The following is a 17,896-nucleotide window of genomic DNA, read 5'->3' on the forward strand; positions in this document are numbered from 1 at the left end:
ATATGGCTGGAAACTGCTGACTCTGAAAGAAGAAGAAAAAGACCTTAATTAGTGAATACAGAAGACATAGATTAATGAAACATTTGATTTTCTTACCTTTCCATAAGGGGAATATGATTACCTTACCGCTCCAAACTTTAAGAACGTACAGTTGAAGGAATCTTTTTAGGAATTTTGCTCTTAAAGTGAAGAGGAAGGTTTTTTTTTGTTTTTTGAAATGGTCTATTATTTTTTTCAGCTCCTTTTGCGGAGCATATTTTTTCACACTGCCAGCTTTGTTTTTTGTATTTCTTTTCTTTAGTTTTTTTTGTTTTTCTGGCAGATTGTTTCCAGACCATTTCAACTTCTTTATTTTTTTTTTGTACAATCCAAAGTAAAGCCCAAGCTTTCATACAAATTACAAACCAGGACATAAAATATTTACACAGAAGCAACTTAATACTATTCTGCAAAAAAGCTACCATCTGTTATCGAGTTAAATCAAAACAACTTTTTAATTGAGTACTCAACTCATGTGTCTTTGAGTCACCAGATTTAACGCATTGTGGGGGAAAAAAAATCTACAGTAAGAGCATTCAAATAAAATCAGCACAGATCTGGTTTACATATTAAAATTAGGCTGCACAAAGTTCTTCAGCTATGTGTTAACGGGGAAGGAAAAGTCTTGCCACAGTAAAATGTGCATTTCAAAATGTCTAAAGAAGCACTGAAAGATGCTGGATCACTGCTCTTGGTCCAGACCAGTGAGACCATGACAGCATCAGAGAAAGCTTCATCTGCGCCAGGGACGAGGCTCGTTGTCTTCCTCCTCATCATCATCTTGCAGTAATGCATCATCACTCAGCGACTCCTCTGGGTACTGATAAAAAAAGGAAATATTACTATGGATAAATCAAAAAATTGGAAAATTATGTAGATTTTTTTAGAGCATCACTTTAAAGGCCTCAAAGAGGAAATAATTCAATCTTATAGTATCAGTGAAAGAACAAAATATCATGTGGAATCTTTAAGTAATGTGTAACGGCTCCCTCTACTGTTCTCTAGCAGCATAAACAGTTATTTAAATGCTTACTTAATCCTTCCAGGTCTTAGGAGATGCAACCATAGGAATTTATTAATGTAAATATTTAATCGTGAAAAGCACTAATCTGAATGTAAAGGAGCTGCAAGGTGGAGTTCCACCAACCTCATCCTCTGCTGGTTCTTTTTCTTCAGCGTCGGCTGCACTGAGAGTTGAAGCAGGCTTATGCCAGGCCAGGTGTAAAGTCTGGTTGTTGAATTTCCCTCCATAAACAGCAGCCTAAAGAAGGATCAAACAAGGTGTTACTGCATTAAACCGGTTAAGTGCAGCTTCAACACAGCTAGAAATAAAAATGTCAACAGTTTAAATGAAAGAGCAACCAAAGGATTTCTCACCTGCTCGGCCTCCGCCCTCGTCTTGTATGAGATGACTGCAGAGAGCTTGTTTTCATCAATCTGGCAATCTTCAATCTCTCCAAATTGCTACATATAAAAAAAAAAACAAAAGTTCAACAACACTAACCTGCTGCAAGTAAACCTCTGAAGGATTTTTTAAATAAAAAGTAATGGAACATTTTTATGCTCCTCCATTCTCAGCAATAATTACAATAACTATAGAGTATTTACAGTCGTAGACAAAATATATTATTTTTAAACTTGGCAAAGCTTTTTTTCCCCCCAAAACAAATACAGAAGCTGCCATGAATCAATACAAATAACAGAAAAAAAAAACATTTGTCTGCATGAATTTAAAACTGTTTAGCTCTTCTTAGAATAAATGAAGTTTACTTTTTCAAATTAGGAGAAAATGTGTTAAACCTCCATATATCAACCTCAAAGGTTAGAAAGAGATGATTAGGCTTATCATTAAAACCTGCATCCTTATAAACAATATACCCTGCTCAAAGTATACGTCTCATTGAACTACTAACGGTGTTCTGCACGGTGTGGATTTGTTCAGCAAATAAAAACTTAAAGGACTTTTGGTAAACAGTAACCAATGAAACCAGACTGAGCTGAGCAGTCATGTGAGGGAGGACAAAGAATCAACAAGGAGTTTAAGTTTCCACTAGTTCTGCAAGATGATCCTCTGGCTGCAAACCAAAACTTAAACAACAAAGTGGCACAGCTTTAGACTAACTCACAGCAAAGTGTGGAAGTATGTCCACACGGTCTGCATCAGTAAAACCAGAAATTTGCAGCGCTCGAGGTCGATGGTCCACAACTGCATGCATTGGAACACCCCTTCCCCGAACTCTGGATCCCCTTCCCCGACTTCTAGTAGAGCCGTGTCCCCGGACATGGATGCCTCGACCTCGTCCTGATGAAAGAATTCCCCTTTTAGCTGCCTGAAAGACAAACGCGTAAACAAACCATTGATATGGAGAGGAAACTCAAATTATGAGAACAACAGTGCCACCATGTGGCTAATGTGTAGAAAGGATTAAGAAATACTTTGTGTTTAATAAAGTACCTCTATTTGAAGCTGAGTATACTTAAGCTTCAACAAAGCTGTGTCCTCTCCAGCCTGAGTCTTCTGATACAGATCAAGCTCTGCATCCAGCAGCTCCTTCTGTGCCTGAAAGCCACAGCAGATGAAGAACCATATTTAGAGCCAAAAGGCAGCATTTCAGCAACTTAATCGACCAAACACTAGAATGAAAAAGACGAAACAGTGCCTTTTCCCATATTTTGCACCACTGATCTAAGTAGGATTTTTCATGTTAAGCCCATAAAAAGCAGAGGCTAGTTGTGAATTGGAAGGAAAAAGTTAGATGGTTTTCAATCGTTTTACAAAAAAAAAAGGCAACAAAAAAAGGTGTGCATTCAGCTGTGTTTATTTAAAATCTAATTTGGTTGTTAATATAAATACAACTTTTGTAAAGTTAATAGAAAAACATCATTATGGGCGAAAAGCACAGCAGAACATAACACTGACATAACACTGAAGGAAATAGAGAAGTAACCTGAAGAGCCAGACTGACTTACACTGTATATCAGTCTGCAGAGGAGCTGGTAGAGCCCGATTTCAAAGGTGGGATAAAATAGTTAGCGGAAATTGTCTAGAACCAATCAGATAACCACGGATGTGATGAAAAGTCCTCTTTTGAAAAAGAAAAGCTGGTACAGCAGGCAGTTGTTTAAATGTAACGATATAAACAAGGGACGATTATTTAGCAAATCGATTAATCTGTCGATTATTTTTTTTGATGAATTGATTCATAATCGGAAAGCAATAAGTTCCTTAAAAAATACTTTTTTTGAAATTAAATCAAGTGAAAAATAATCTTTTCCACTTACGGAGTGCTGGACAGAGCATACTGACAGAACAAAAAAGATTTTTATCTGAAATACAAAATGTTTACCCATTTTCTTTTACAATTTTGGTATAATTGCTGCTCAAGGCAGGTTTCTGTCAGCTAAAGGAACATTTTGGAGTTTCTACACTCTACGTAACGATTTATTGATTACTAAATTATTTGAGGATTATTTCAATAATTGTTTAATAGCGATTAACTGTTTCTGCCCTCTTATAAACAGCTCTTTAAATAGGGCATCAGTTGAGCCTGCAGTCTTGACTTGTGGAGACAAAAAGCGCTGTTGCATTGTGGGGCCGCCTACAGCGCTGCGATTGGTCTCTTCTGTTTTAGACGGATCGCTTACAGGAGAAAATACACACAAGTGTGCAGATTTTCCTCTGTTCAGTTATGAATGACTAAAGAGCTGGTTATACTCCTGCCGCAGTGTATCGCAGTGAGCTTGTCGCAGATATTTTAGATTTATGCCGAATATTGAAGCATGGTCCGAGCTATATCATTCCACGCCACAACGAAAGACGGACAATGACGAACTACCTGTGGGTCTCAATACGGTTGAGGCGGTGAGGAAGTGGGGGCAAGTTTGTTCGATCACGGAGGGACATAAGGGCAAAAAATGAGCAGGGATCCAGGTGGAAAAAGGGTCAAAGTGTTTGCGCGCAACAAGCTATTATAGCTGGTCCTTCTTCAGGAGTCGTTTTCTGCAATGGCGGTCATACAAACAAAACAAGCCGGTAAGGTACCGAACAGGAAATACGCATGGTGTAGAGCGGACGTAGATTTGACCAATCAGGGGCCTCCTGTCTGCGGCACAGTCTGCGGTCACCTAAAATTTTGGAGAGGTTCTGTTGGAGGGGCGGGGGTACATTTACGTTCACTGTGACAAGCAGACGACCTGGTTTCTGAGTATAAATCAGCCTTAAGTCACACAAAGTCTCAATAGAACACATTCAGGCTTTAGAAAGAGAACATAAAAAAAAATACCTGTGCTTTGCTCTTGACAGTTCGTAAAACGTTACTGCAGCTGGAAAGTCCCTTTATCTCTTCTTGCAGTTTGGTTATGCTTTTAGTTAATGTGCCCAAAGTTTCCATGATTGTAGCTTTATCTTCCGCCTTCATCGCTTTATTCTTCTCAAGTTTAGATATCAAGAGCTACAAAAAAAAGCAGAAAGTTAGAAAATGCTCATTCCATGCACACAATAACATCTGGTCTGGTCTTTTTTTCCCCCACTTAATTTGTCTTCACATAAACATAACAGAAGATTGCTAAATAGTAAATGCAGAGAAGAAATGAGCACTACCTAGAAAAAGTTTTATATATATATATATATATATAAATATATATATATATATTTTTTTTTTTTTTTTGGATTAGGTGTTTAATTTCCCCAAACCAAACCAAAGGCCCCTCGCCTTTTATATTGTGCCTTACCATTCTCTAAGGAGAGTAGGTAAGCAAACTAGTAAATAGCTAAATTAATTACCTTCTGTGTCTCAATGTGCTTCTCCAATATCTCCTGCTTCTTCTTTCTCACATCCTGCTGTAGTTTTATGGCCTCCTGTGTGAGCAAATATGAGAAATGACCCTGTCTGCTTCCAGACTACTTTTTACAGCTAAATCCACTCACTCCTACATTCCATCATCTTCTTTAGCTCTCACCAGCTTCTTCTTCATAGTGTCATCGGAGGTCCTCTGGGCAAGCTTCCGAGCAGCGGGGTTGTATACGGTCTTTGTGATCCCAGTCGATGTTGAAAACACCTGAAGAAGAAAAAAACAAAACCACAGCATATTGAGAGATGCATGATCTGAAAAGCGAGATGTTTTAGTACCAAACAAAGTGGAAACTTACTTTTTCAATAGGAGCAGCAGGTTTAACACCTAAACGATCTTTAATTGACACTTTTGAGGTATTCTGAAAAAGGAAAAGAAAAGAGAGGGGTTGTTCTTACACATCCAGTGTAGATTTTGACATGTAAATGCAGGAAACCACATCTATCAAAGGACCGTCAACACATACCTGAGAGGCTACGCTGGAATCCTGAATAGGCTCAGAGTTTTCCGGCATAAGCGGTCCGAGCCGATCCTTCACAGACTGCTTCAGAGTTGTAGCTGATGGCTGTAACACAACACAGATTAAAATATTTATGTTTCAAATAAACTGCACTATTTTCTCTACTGCTTTTTTAGAAGCATATTATCTTCTTTAGGTCAGTCACATATAACTCCCAGTAAAGAAAGCTGCTTGCTGAACGGACCAAGAAATTCAAAAAAGAAACAAATCCTCCAAAAATGATGTTTCACATCAGTCCCCTGTGATTATGTAAAGTTACAATATGCAGCTGAACAAATTATGATGAAATCTTTTGTATCTTTACTTTTTAAATTAAATCTGCTAATTAAAGATGCACTAAATACGTTTTTTTTCCAATCCGATGGCTTGACTGAGCCATAGGCCGATATCTGATACCAATCTGATATCAGCTGTGAGCCCTGTGAGTGAAGCTTAATTTACTTTAAACTAAGGTTAATTAACCTAAATATAAATGTACTAAAGCAAATAGATTAATCTGTAAATTGTTCAGAATAATAATCAGACAGCCAAAGGTTCATTAAAGAAGGATTTTTTTTTATGAAATCAAACAAGGTGAAACAAAAACTATTCAAGGAAAGAAAACTAAAATGAAAGTGTTATATTTTTTATCTTATATGCAAAATGTTTATATAATTGTTTACACTTTTGATATAAATACTGCTCTAAGTGGGTCGCTCTGTTAGCTAGAAGCATGTTTTACAGTCTCAATAGTCCAAGTAATCATTAATCGATAACTAAATTAATTTATGATTATTTCAATAAAACATTAATGATTAATCTGATTAATTATTTCAGCCCTAATTTAGTTATTTATTAACAAAGAGGCAGCAAAAAGAAAGACATAACAGTTCCATGTAAAGTGCACTGGACTGGATCTATGATATCCAACAATTTACAATCCAGCTAATTAGTCAATATTGGAGTCCATATCCAATCCAGGTATCGGAAAAGTGCATCTAAACAGCTTAAAATAAACCTAAAGTAGAGGACAGTCTAGATTGTGACCCAAAACCCCAATTTCTTGTTAAGTAAAATGTAAAAAATATTGGTTTATCTTCAGTTTTAGTGCACTGTTTCATCCCAAGTTGCTTGGTATTAGATCAATAGGATCTTAAAAGCAAAACTGTGTTAAATTGCTGCTGTATAGGAAGCCTCTAATCTCTCCAGGACTTGTATCAGTTTAGTTAATACTATACATCATTGCAAAAGAGGCATCATATTTTTATTTTACCACAGTACCTTTAATGCTGCCAGATTCAAAGTCAAACAAACCAATATGTTACGTCTTACTGCTTGTAATAGAAAAGTAAACAGTAACTGTGACAGGAGGGTCAGTTTGGAAATTAACTCCTACCATAGGTGATGGTGGTGGGGGATGAAGCTGTTGTGGCCGAGGTTGACCAGATCCACCACTCAAATCATCCCGAAACCAATGGACCTTGATGAAGCGGTTATTGAGAACAGCTTCTGTGCTTTGCATAGCTCGTTTAGCCTCTTCAGGGGAGGTGAACTGGATCAGAGCTGCCTCTGGGTCATTCTGATAGGCCACCTAGAGGTTTTAGCAGTAGGACACATTATATAAATTCCGAAATCTGAATTTTTAAGCCTAATCTAAAAAGTTATCTTATTAAACAAAGATGATAACACAATTTACTATTCATTTAAGAAGGTTCATTCAGAATCCATCCTTATTTTTGTTAAACCAAAGCATACTCATAATCTAACTGGTTTTAACTAAGCAACAAGGTAGTGTTTTATAGAAGATAAGCTGTGAAGATACCCATCATCGGTTTCATTCAGACACTGACCTGCAAGTTAACAATGGTACCAAACTTGCTGAAATGCTCATTGAGTTTGCTGATGTTGTTGAGCTCTGAGGGAATTTGCCGAACAAGCAACTTGGTGTTAGGAGAGAAGTGAGCTCTTTTGTGGTACCCCTGGTGGTTTGGTTTGTTGAAATTCGGTCTAAGTAGAGAACAGATATTTAGTCCAATTAAAGAATTATATAAACGGGTATTAAAAATGAATGCTTGCTTTTTCTTTAATACATACTTTTCAAACCAAGGTTTTTTGCCTGGTGGGCCTCCGTCATGAGAGAGAAGAGGCCTCTTTCGTGAATCAGATTCCATAACGATTCTCATACTGTTGTTAGGAATCTTGTCTTAAAAAATAAAAGTAAGGGCAGGTCAGAGACGGACTTGTTTCAACAAAAACTGAAGTTTTGGAGGATGACTATCAAACAACATAAACAAATTATATACTATGTACCACTATGCTTTCACATCATACGTTTGGATTTCAAAGGGCTTTTTTTTTTCTCCCATCGACAGATGGGAGAATGAATTGTGTCTGAGATACCTCTCAATGGCTGGTCCACCTCGCCCATTGTGAGGCCAATCAGGTTGGGTCTTTGGGCATTGACACGATGCCGGTACATCGGTCTGGATGTGTTGGTGATACTGGGAGCCTCAGGATTGTACACATCTGTGTCAAAGTGATCTGCTCAGAATAGATTAGACTCTCATGAACCTACCATACATGACAGAATACATGATATATGACAGGCTGCTGAGTTTTTGAGGCATTACCAGGGGTGAAAAGTGGAGCTGAGCCTTGAGGAAGGGAGCGCATCCCAGAGGTGACAATGGTTGGAACTGAACTGGTGATGGAAATTGGAGGAGCATCCATGCCTGAAGGTTGTAACGGAGGAAGAGGAGGAGGAGGACCTGTCCAAAGAAAAACAGAACTTAAATCAGAAACTACATCACATAACTGATTTGATCAAAAGACTAATTTTTAAAAACCGAATTGTCTATATAGCTAAAAATTGTCATACATACACCCTGCTCTAAAAAATAAATGGAACACTTATCACTTATAATGAATTATTCTCATTGGATACACTTATGTACAAAGCTGAACGTGCTGACAAAAAAGATTTGGAGTCACGCACAAAATTAAAGTGGAAAAACAAAGTACAGGCTGATCCAACTGAGATGTCATTTCCTTAAAACAGGTGAACATTAGCTCAATTTTGTGTGTGGCCTCCAACGCCTGTGCATGCTGCTCATGAGGTGGAGTCTGGTCTCCTGAGGGATCTCTGCCCTGAACTCCCAGACCTGGACTAAAGCGTCCGCCAACTCCTGGACAGTCCGTGGTCCCAGATGTGGTCAATCAGATTCAGGTCGTGCATTAGGAGGAACCAGGGCAACAAACCAGCATATGGTCTCACAAGGGGTCTGGTGACCTCATCTTGGTACCAGTCATGCTACCTGACCCACTGCAAAACCTGTCATGCTGAAGGATGTTGCAGGCAGTAGATCGCTCACCACCATGTCTACAGACTGTCATGTCTGGCACATGTGCTCAGTGAGGACCTGCTTTTATCTGTGGAGAGCACAGGGTGCCAGTGGCAAATCCTGGTGTTGTTTGGCCAATGCCAAGTGTCCTGCAGTGTTGGGGTGTGAGCACAACCCCCATCTGTGGATGTTAGGCCCTCAAGGAGTTGGTTTCTAACGGTGTGTAGAGACACTACACTGACAGAGCAAATCTTCTTGCAACAGCTTGCATTGATGCGTCATCCTGGATGAGCTGCACTACCTGAGCCATTTCTGTGAGTTGTAGAGTCTGTCTCATGCTACCACGAGTCTAAGAGCACTAAGGTCAAAATTGATAGAAACATCAGGCAGCTGTGGTCCCCACCTGCAGAACCACTCTTTTACTGAGTGCATCTTGCTAATTGGTAATATGTTCAAGCTGTTCCATTTGCACAAGATATGAAACTGCTTCTCAAGTGGACAGTTTGGTATAAGTTATATCGTAGTTCCCAACCCTATTCCTTAGGGCAGGGTTTCTTAACCCTGGTCCTCAGGGCCAGATGTCTTACGTGTTTTAGGTGTTTTCTTGCCTCCACACACCTGACCTGAATGAAAAGGTAATTAACAGGTTTTAGCAGCATTTGAGGGCCGTCAAAGAGGAAAAGCAATCATTTGAATCAGGTGTGTTTGAGCAGGAAAACAATGAATACCGAACTTTTCAAAACCGTTTCTTTTTTATTTTTATTTTGTATAGCAAATTAAAGACTACACTCATTAGAATACAATGTGGAATAAAGGTGACAATCACCGGGAGTATGAACAAATAAAAGCAAATGTAATCATATAAACCATAGTCAGTTAAATAACATGCTGCCATTTTGCACATCTCAGATGTTGCTGCTATTTTCAAATATCAATTCCTGTAAAAAATGTCCATAGCTGAATAATGGTTATTTATTCTCCAGGTGCACAGTTTTATATTATTAAAACACCTTACAGTATTTTATATTTTTAACTCTTCCCTATTGTTTTATTTTTATTCATTTTTCTAAAGTCCACATTTGTTTGACCATTTATTCAATAATCTTTTTGCTGCTGTAAATTTCCCCATTGTGGGACAATAAAGAGATTTTCTATTCTATTCTATGAAAGGGGTAGAAAGATATAAGTAAATCTAAACAATGTATGTATAAATAAATATCTGCAAAATCTCTTATATTCAACAACAAAAAATACTTAGTCAAGCAAATTTTGCAAAATAGCAATAAAAAAAATAATAAAAATCCTATCAGATTTATAGTCCCCACACTGCAGATATATTAGAATCTGTCCCTAAATTACAGCCAAACCCATTTAAACAGTTAGAGATAAAAACCTTTAGATAAATTAAACATTACCCGCCACATATCTGACTCAACCATTAAAATAACCATTTTCATTCATTTTAGACAGAACTATTCATACTTGTATCGGATTAAACTAAACTTCCAATATTCAGCACTGTTTGGCGCCAAGTAACTTTTTCCACTGAGCACAGAGCAGCCGGCTTGCTTGGACTCCGGGGATGACCAAGGATAGATAGTAGGGGTGTAAATCACATCCATCATGGCGATTCGATTCAGTATCGATTTCCTGATCCAACGATTCGATTATTTTCGATACTTAAGAATACACCACGATTCGATTCGATTAATCGATTAATCGGTTAATTTTTTTTTATTATTATTTATTTTTATTTTTTTTTACACCTTACAGGCTAAACAAAGTTTCAAGTTTGAAATAAATCAATGAAAGCTGTAATATCATTATGCATTTTCTTTAGAAACAACAGCAAATAACAGAAGTAGAAAAGTTGCATCAAAAAATACTGCAAAAATACTGCACAATATCAGTGTAATCAGTTCAATGCAATACCTCGGCTCCAGAGAAACTGTCCAACATATTTTTTTAGAATGTAATAAATATATTCAGGAAAGAGAGATGTTGTGTAGAGAGTTAGACAGGAATAAAAATAAACTAGATATAAGGGAATTGTTTCAAAGGTCATCTGGGGATGTAGTTTTTGGGGGTATTTTTAATTTTCTAAGAAGAACGGGTATTTTAGGGAGAATATAATAGTTTGTCTGGTCCATACTCCATTCTGGAAGGTGGCGGTAATGCAGCTATAAGTTGTTTGCCAACCGCCATTAAAAAAAAGAAGAAGAAGAAGGCTCCAGAGTGTTGACGTCACCGCCCCTTGAGAGACGCTCCGCTGCACCTCTCCCAGATTGTAGCTGACCGCAAACAGTGCACCAGACAGGAGGCCGGCTAGTTTTGTTTTTATGACCGAAATTGCGGAAAACAACTCGTGAAGTTTGACCCGCTAGAAGAGCGAGGTGCGCGAGAACGCTGGGAGCCTTTTTCCAGCTGAATCTCCGCTCTTTTTGGCCCATTGTCCCTCCGTCGTCGGACTAAACTCGCCCCCACTTCCTCATCGCCTCGGCCGTATCTAGACCCACAGCGTGTAGCCCAGACCACGCTTCAATACTGAGCATAATTTAAAAATGTCTGTGTGAAGCTTGCTGCAACAAACTGCTGTAAGAGTATAACCAGGAAGCGCGGTAGGAGGGGAAAATAGGTTTAGCGCCACCGCAGCACGGGAGGAAGAATTACGCCCAGGAGCAAATGGATAAAAATAGACCGGAGGGAAAAAAAAAACATTAATCGATTATCTTGCGGACGTGTCGATGCATCGGATCGTTGGCTTTTGGATCGATGCATCGATACAAAACGATTATTATTTACACCCCTAATAGATAGGATACAAATCGGGCAAAAACAAGGATGCATTTGTAGGCCACATAACGAGGAGTCTTGGAATCCGACCAAACCTCAGCGCCACGCTATGACGTAATCGTCCTTCGAATCTGACCTTTGGAGAACGTATCGCATACATTCGAACAAAGCCCTTTTTTTTTAAATAGGTGTTGCATCACACCAGAAAAAGAATGGACCATTAATATGCTTCTGTAGGACTTGATTGCAAACAAGGAGTCCTAATTTGCATCAGGTGTGCTGTAATTGAGACATATCTAAGACTACGTTCACAGTGCAGCCTAAAGTGACATAAATCAGATTTTTTTGCCCATATCCGACCTGTATCTGATCTTTTCATGGCATTCTGAACAACACAGATCTTGGCTATGTCGTCGTGAATCCGAGGTGAGTCTTATTTTAAAATGCGACCTGTGTTTGAACGACCAGGTCACGTTCATCTGAGCTTAACGTCATTAATACTCAACAAAGGTCACTATTCTGCATCTTACTACACAGAAGCGATAAGAAAAACAACAACCATGGCGGCCATTAATAAGGAGTGCAGAATTTTTTTTAACTATCTTGAAAAGATTGAGTTTTTACGGTTGGGAAAGATGGCTAGATGCGCTCCAGCATCCACGTTTACTTCCATTAATACAGAGCACGCTGGCCTGTGACGTCTTTGCGTCCTCTACTGCGCATGCAGGACACTTGCGTTGTATGAATGCAGTTCACACAGGAGATCACATCCAAGTCGCATTTATTTGGAAATGTAAACGGCAACACAAAAACAATCTGATTTTACAAAAATAATCGGAATTGAGCATTAAGTGAAAGTAGCCTTTAACATGCAGGTTGGGGGTGTCAGAGGGCCAGGGTTGGAAACCACAGATTTAGAAGCTTCAACTGGGTTTCCTTAAAAAACTCTAAACCACTCTGTCTGTATGATTTAATTGAATTGTCTCTGTTGAGTGCTTTGAAAAGAATTGTTGTCAATTGAAACAAAAAAATTTAAGGAATAGATTTTTTTTTGTATCAGCTGGTAGACTACATGCTTAATTCAGACTGTCCCATATAAAAAAGGATCACCACAAAATCTAATGCTCCACAGTAGATATAAATGTATGTAGAGGAAGTAATTCAGCCATTTTATTCAAATGTGTTGGAGCAGGATCAAACCTCAAAGTTGCAGGATGAGATTTTGAGACTCTTGATATAAAAACATTGAAGTTGTATTTGTAGGGTTACTTCCTACTGTTTGGTGAACCTGTTCCTAAGACTCTAGTTAAGAACAGTTGAATTTACAGTGAGACATTTGCACTCAGATTCCTTTACTAATAAAGTGCATTCTTAAATACAACTGCTGGCACTGGATTTTATTTAGAGACTTAAAATTAAAAAGTTAGCAAATTCTTTGGCGAGGCAGTTTATTTTGGAAAAACGAAAAACAAATAACCCCAAATCCCAACAGTCAGAAAACAAACTTAATTTCTCCAAAATATCATGGTTCCTACCTGCAACAGGTGGAAGACTGGGTGGGAGGGTGCCTGGTGGGGGCACAGGGGGTCGAAGGTTTACAGGTGGGGGGTTCAATAGTGGTGGTGGAGGTGGAAGACCCGGCGGTGGCGGCTGGTCTACGCCTGGCATCGGTGGAGGCTGGAAGGGCAATATACTGGGCAGATTGACATCCTCCACAACAACCGGATCACTCCCATGATCGAAAGGACACATATCCCCACGCATGCAGAAGCCCTTTTCTGCAAACAGTAGATTGTTAAACAAAGCAATTATGGCCGCTTCAAATAAAGAATTAAAAAAGATCAATCAGCTCCTCTACCATCATAGTCGCGGCATCGCTTTCTCTGTTGAGGTGGTGGTCCACGATTGAAAGGACCGCGGTCCATGGGGGCGTCAGGACAAAAGTCTGACCAGCTCTCATTGGTGGTGCTATGATGCTGAGTCGGGGCGATGACTGTGATAGTACTGCTCACTGTTGGATTGGGGAAGTGGGAAGGTGCAGTAGTAGAAACTATCACTGCTGGGGTGTAAACCTCTCCACCCTCTGACCTGTCTACTCGTTCATGGTCGAACTTGAGCTTTCCTGGATCTCTGTCTGTGGAGATACAGAAGCAGCTGTATTTAGAACACTAAATTCCAAAATATACCAACTGAAATTCACAGACAATCAATGTGATATTAAAAAAATTTTCAGTGGCGTGTTTCAAATACTCTATGATTACCTCGACTCCTGCTCCTGGACCGAGTTCTGCTCAGAGATGGGCTCCGGTCTCGATCACGATCTCTGTCTCTATCCCTATCCCGGTCTCTTTCCCTCTCCCTGTCACGGTCTCGAATGCGCTCTTTACTCCAACTTCGGCTGCGGCTTCGACTGTAACTGCGGCTTCGACCTCTTCTACGATTGTAACGGTCACGATAAGAATCCCTCCTTGGAGGCATGCGGTCATAGTCCCTCTTCCTGGAGCGATCATCTCTCTTACGGTCATCGCCTCGCCTTAAAATGTTAAAGGCAATATAAGTCAAAAGAAAGGCCAAAACCAAAAAATTAAATCATGTTCAGTGACAGCATACAAACCTTCCATCTCTGGGATAGCGGGAGCCTGACTGAGGAGGACTTTGATTTACTCGTCGAGGAAACTTCTTGTCTTTTTCTTCTTCACGATTTGGTTGTACCTGTGTGTAAGTAACACATATTTTGTAAAACTGTCTTTCTCAAAGAATTTGCTATGCATACATAGCTCAACTTTTTGTGGATGCTACAAACTGCATAGAGAAAAACTATTGAATTTGTAATTATATCAAGATGGGATACAGAAACGATCTATCATATTTAGGGCTCCAACAACGAATCGAAAAAATTTATTAAAAATAGACTTTTAAAAGCGTTGGCAACGAATTTCATCATCGATTAGTTGTGTCGCGCGATTAATGCGTCATCCGCCGCCGCCATCACATCCACTTGACTGAAACGGGGGAAGAAAAAAAAATACAGCAAAGCGAGCCAGCGCCGCAGGTGCAGTGTTGCCAACTCAGCGACTTTTCAGACCCCTCCAGCGACTATTTTTCAAAAAAGCGACTAGCGACAAATCTGGCGACTTTTTAAGGTGTCACTGCCGGCTTTTGGAGACTCTTACGTGAAAGCATGTATCGTTCCTACTCTGCCGTGGGGCGCCTCCCCCATCCCAACCCCGTTCTCCCGCAGGAGTCCCTCTCAGCACTTCAGTCAGAGCCACAGGATGTTTACCCTCAGCGTCCAGACTGCAAATGAAGCGCGCATGCGCCGGGATTGACGGCGCAAATTTATCACAATAATTAAAATAGCCTGCGCTTTGTAAAGTGACAAAAGTCGTAACATGCAACTTTTGTCAAAACAAATTAACATGGCACGGAACCATCATGTTTGTTTCGTTTTAAAGTGGGGAAACGTAACGTTAGTTTCTCAGGTAGCTCGTCTGATGCTTTCCTTACCGTGTTAGTAGGTTACAGGCAGTGATAAGGTTGGCTACATATTTTACTTTTAATTTCATTTGAATTAGCTTAAGCAGCGTTTATATTTACTTTATAAATAAATTAACTTGCAAATTATGAGGGCAAGGCTTTTAAAGTTTAAATCTTCTGGCAAAGATAAAGTAAAGAAGATCCTGCAATTTATGGAAGTAAAGCAGAATAAAATCAAGCAAGATCAGTAATATGTCAATTAATTATATGCCACATTCCCATGTAAATATCTGTCTTTGGAGGATGTGTTTTTAGCACCCCTAGTTCTCTCATTTTTATTCCTGGTACAATTCATAATTTGAATCACAGGGCTATTTTTATCTCTATGGTTAAGTATTTTCTCAAGTAGCAACTTTAACTGCTATACTTTCCTGTCTTAAAAGGCAGAACTCTTCTAATCTAAAAAAACCTCATTTGTTGAAATGGGGGGCCTATTGTTTGAACCCCTTAGGGGCTTTTAAAAACAAAAACGTCTTTTAATGCACTTTATGAAACGAAGTACCCTATATTTTGTGGATGTACAGCTACATTTCTCATGTAAGTTTGCGTAGTTTTAACACAAACATTTATTTTTCATATTGCACCAGTACAGTTAATGAGCAACCTGTACTTGTGTGCTTGTTTGTTCTGTCTAAAATGTTTATTTTGGAATAAAGAGGTTAATATAAAAATATTTTTTGTCCGATTCATCGATTAATCGAAAAAATAATCGGCCGATTCATCGATTTTTAAAATAATCGTTAGTTGCAGCCCTAATCATATTCCATCTATCTTAACCTTACTAATCAGTGCTACTATGAAAAACACAGCTCATCCATTACAGGATGAAAAGAAAAGTATGGTATAAAAAAGTATAAAGAATAATATAAAACAAAAATACAAACGTTTACTTAAGAACCGATAGATTTTATATCCTTTGAAAACATTTGAAGCAGTTTTTAAAAAGAGTTTACTTAAGTTTGCATGATTTAGTCTTTAAGAGGAAAATGAGACCTAGTAACCCTTTAGAAATTGCTTAAAATAAAAACAAACCTCATCTTTCTTCTGTTCTTCCTTCTCAGCTTTGACCTGTGGTTGTTCTGTCAGTGGGAGGTAGCTTTTGTTGCCAATGGCTTCAAAGAGTTTATCCACAAATGGCTGGGTCTCTGAAAGAAAGTAAGGTTGTGAAGAAAGTTTTTTTTTTCTTTCTAATGTTGATTAGTTTCTAGATGTAGTATTAAAATAACACGAAATCAAGTGCCAACCTTTTTGTAGGAAAACATCCAATTGGTCAATACACAGGGCTTTAAGTTCCTTTTCACTTTTGTCCTTCTTCACCAAAGCAACAACATATTTTGCGAGAGCAGAGGGGTCGGCATCACAACTGGATGTCAGAATGGGGACAATAATGGGTACATGTGTACATGGAGACAGCTGTATCAACATTTTGGAAATGCTATGGATAGTTAGCGTATTAAGCCTTTTTAAATGTAATAATAAAAAAATAAATAATAAAAGTGCAGTTTAAAAACTAATGTGACATCCTGTAATTCAGAGTTGCATGGGCAGACGTGCTATGCGTAGCTAATAATGCTAAATGCACTTACATGGGCTCCAGGGTTTCAGACAGCCATGTTTTCAAAGCATCGAGGTTATCAATTATCATCTTCAGTCGACCCGAACTTTCTTTTCACGACGGCCCAAGCAGAGACTTTTCAAAATGATGTTATTTATCTGTTTAAAACAGGCACCAAACATAAACCGGTCAAACTTTCCTGCTCACCAACTGGTATTCAGCAACACAGATGCTAACAGCGCCGTTAGCTAACTTACCGCGAGAATGTTCGATAGCCTAGTTGTTTTAGCATATGTATTTCCAGGCCCTAAACGTGCAAAAAAAAAAAACGACTTCGGCACCAACAAAGTTGCATTAGAACAAATGAAAACGCGCATTTAATATTATCAAACTTTAACGAATCGACAACGAAATGTTTCTGCAATTTTATAATCTGTTAAAATTCATTGGCATCCACGTTTAGATGATACTTCGTCTGTGAGTATTTACTTCCGCTCGTATTCACGTTCCCACATTTCTGGAAAAATCGCGAGATTTGCTAGTGAAAGTCCATCTATAAATTTAGCATGAATCTTATTTGTTTAGCTTCAATTGGCGTTAGTAATGCCGTAAAAACCAGATAAAGGAAAAAATAAGTATATATATATATATATATATATATATATATATATATATATATATATATATATATATATATATATATATATATATATATATATATATATATATATATATATATATATATATATATAATCTCTTAGAGGAGACTGATTTGTCTTCTTAAGACAGCTGTATATATATATATACACAGAGCTGTCTAAAGAAGACAAATCAGTCTCCTCTAAGAGATTACGTTTACATAGTTATATTAATTGATTTTGCATATGCATTCACGTGAACTTTTCAATATAACATAATAGTTTTAAATAGGTATTATACTTAAAATGCAAAGGCGCCAAATTCTTCTATCAGAAATTAACACAATTAGCAGAAGTGAAGGTTTATAAAGTTTTTAAAATGTCTGTGATTTTTCCATGATATCTGTTTCTTTGAGATAAATTAACTATTCTAATTTACTGAATGATTAGATAATTTTTAGCATTTAAAAAATAACCACAATGTAGATCTTTAATAACGAGAAGTGAAGACTTCCTTCATGTACAGAAATACATTTTAAAAAGCACATTTCACCATTTAAGTATAGTTGATAGAAAGCAGATAGTTAGCTACATGGTAGATAACATGAACAGTTTTATCAATGCATTTTATTACCTACAAATT

General features: G+C 38.2%; 1 protein-coding gene across 1 annotated transcript; it reads right to left on the minus strand.

The window, feature by feature from the left end:
• Positions 1–252: 252 nt before the first annotated feature.
• On the minus strand, positions 253–17,110 carry rbm26 (RNA binding motif protein 26). Its single transcript, XM_038268067.1, has 23 exons — positions 16,873–17,110; positions 16,647–16,773; positions 16,305–16,423; positions 16,093–16,205; positions 14,138–14,235; positions 13,785–14,056; positions 13,382–13,657; positions 13,059–13,301; positions 8,020–8,157; positions 7,790–7,930; positions 7,484–7,592; positions 7,240–7,396; positions 6,786–6,980; positions 5,357–5,455; positions 5,189–5,251; positions 4,999–5,097; positions 4,823–4,897; positions 4,323–4,490; positions 2,495–2,599; positions 2,166–2,369; positions 1,417–1,503; positions 1,187–1,300; positions 253–859 (listed from the first exon to the last, which is right to left on the minus strand). The coding sequence occupies exons 2-23, from the start codon at positions 16,703–16,705 to the stop codon at positions 773–775; spliced, it is 3,021 nt and encodes a 1,006-aa protein (XP_038123995.1). The 5' UTR covers positions 16,706–16,773; positions 16,873–17,110; the 3' UTR covers positions 253–772.
• Between the last annotated feature and the right edge of the window lie 786 nt (positions 17,111–17,896).

This window comes from Cyprinodon tularosa, unplaced genomic scaffold (assembly GCF_016077235.1).
Source record: "Cyprinodon tularosa strain WSP-4 unplaced genomic scaffold, ASM1607723v1 ctg691, whole genome shotgun sequence".
Classification (NCBI taxonomy): Eukaryota; Metazoa; Chordata; class Actinopteri; order Cyprinodontiformes; family Cyprinodontidae; genus Cyprinodon; species Cyprinodon tularosa.

What these genes read in the sequence shown, in the direction of transcription:
- rbm26 (XM_038268067.1), bottom strand. Translation starts at nt 16,705, where the DNA reads ATGATAATTGATAACCTCGATGCTTTGAAAACATGGCTGTCTGAAACC. An exon ending in CTGCTGCTCCTATTGAAAAA is followed by an intron (nt 5,098 to 5,188) that starts GTAAGTTTCCAC and finishes TTTCTTCTTCAG; the next exon opens with GTGTTTTCAACATCGACTGG. An exon ending in CGAGGGCGGAGGCCGAGCAG is followed by an intron (nt 1,301 to 1,416) that starts GTGAGAAATCCT and finishes ATCCTTCTTTAG; the next exon opens with GCTGCTGTTTATGGAGGGAA.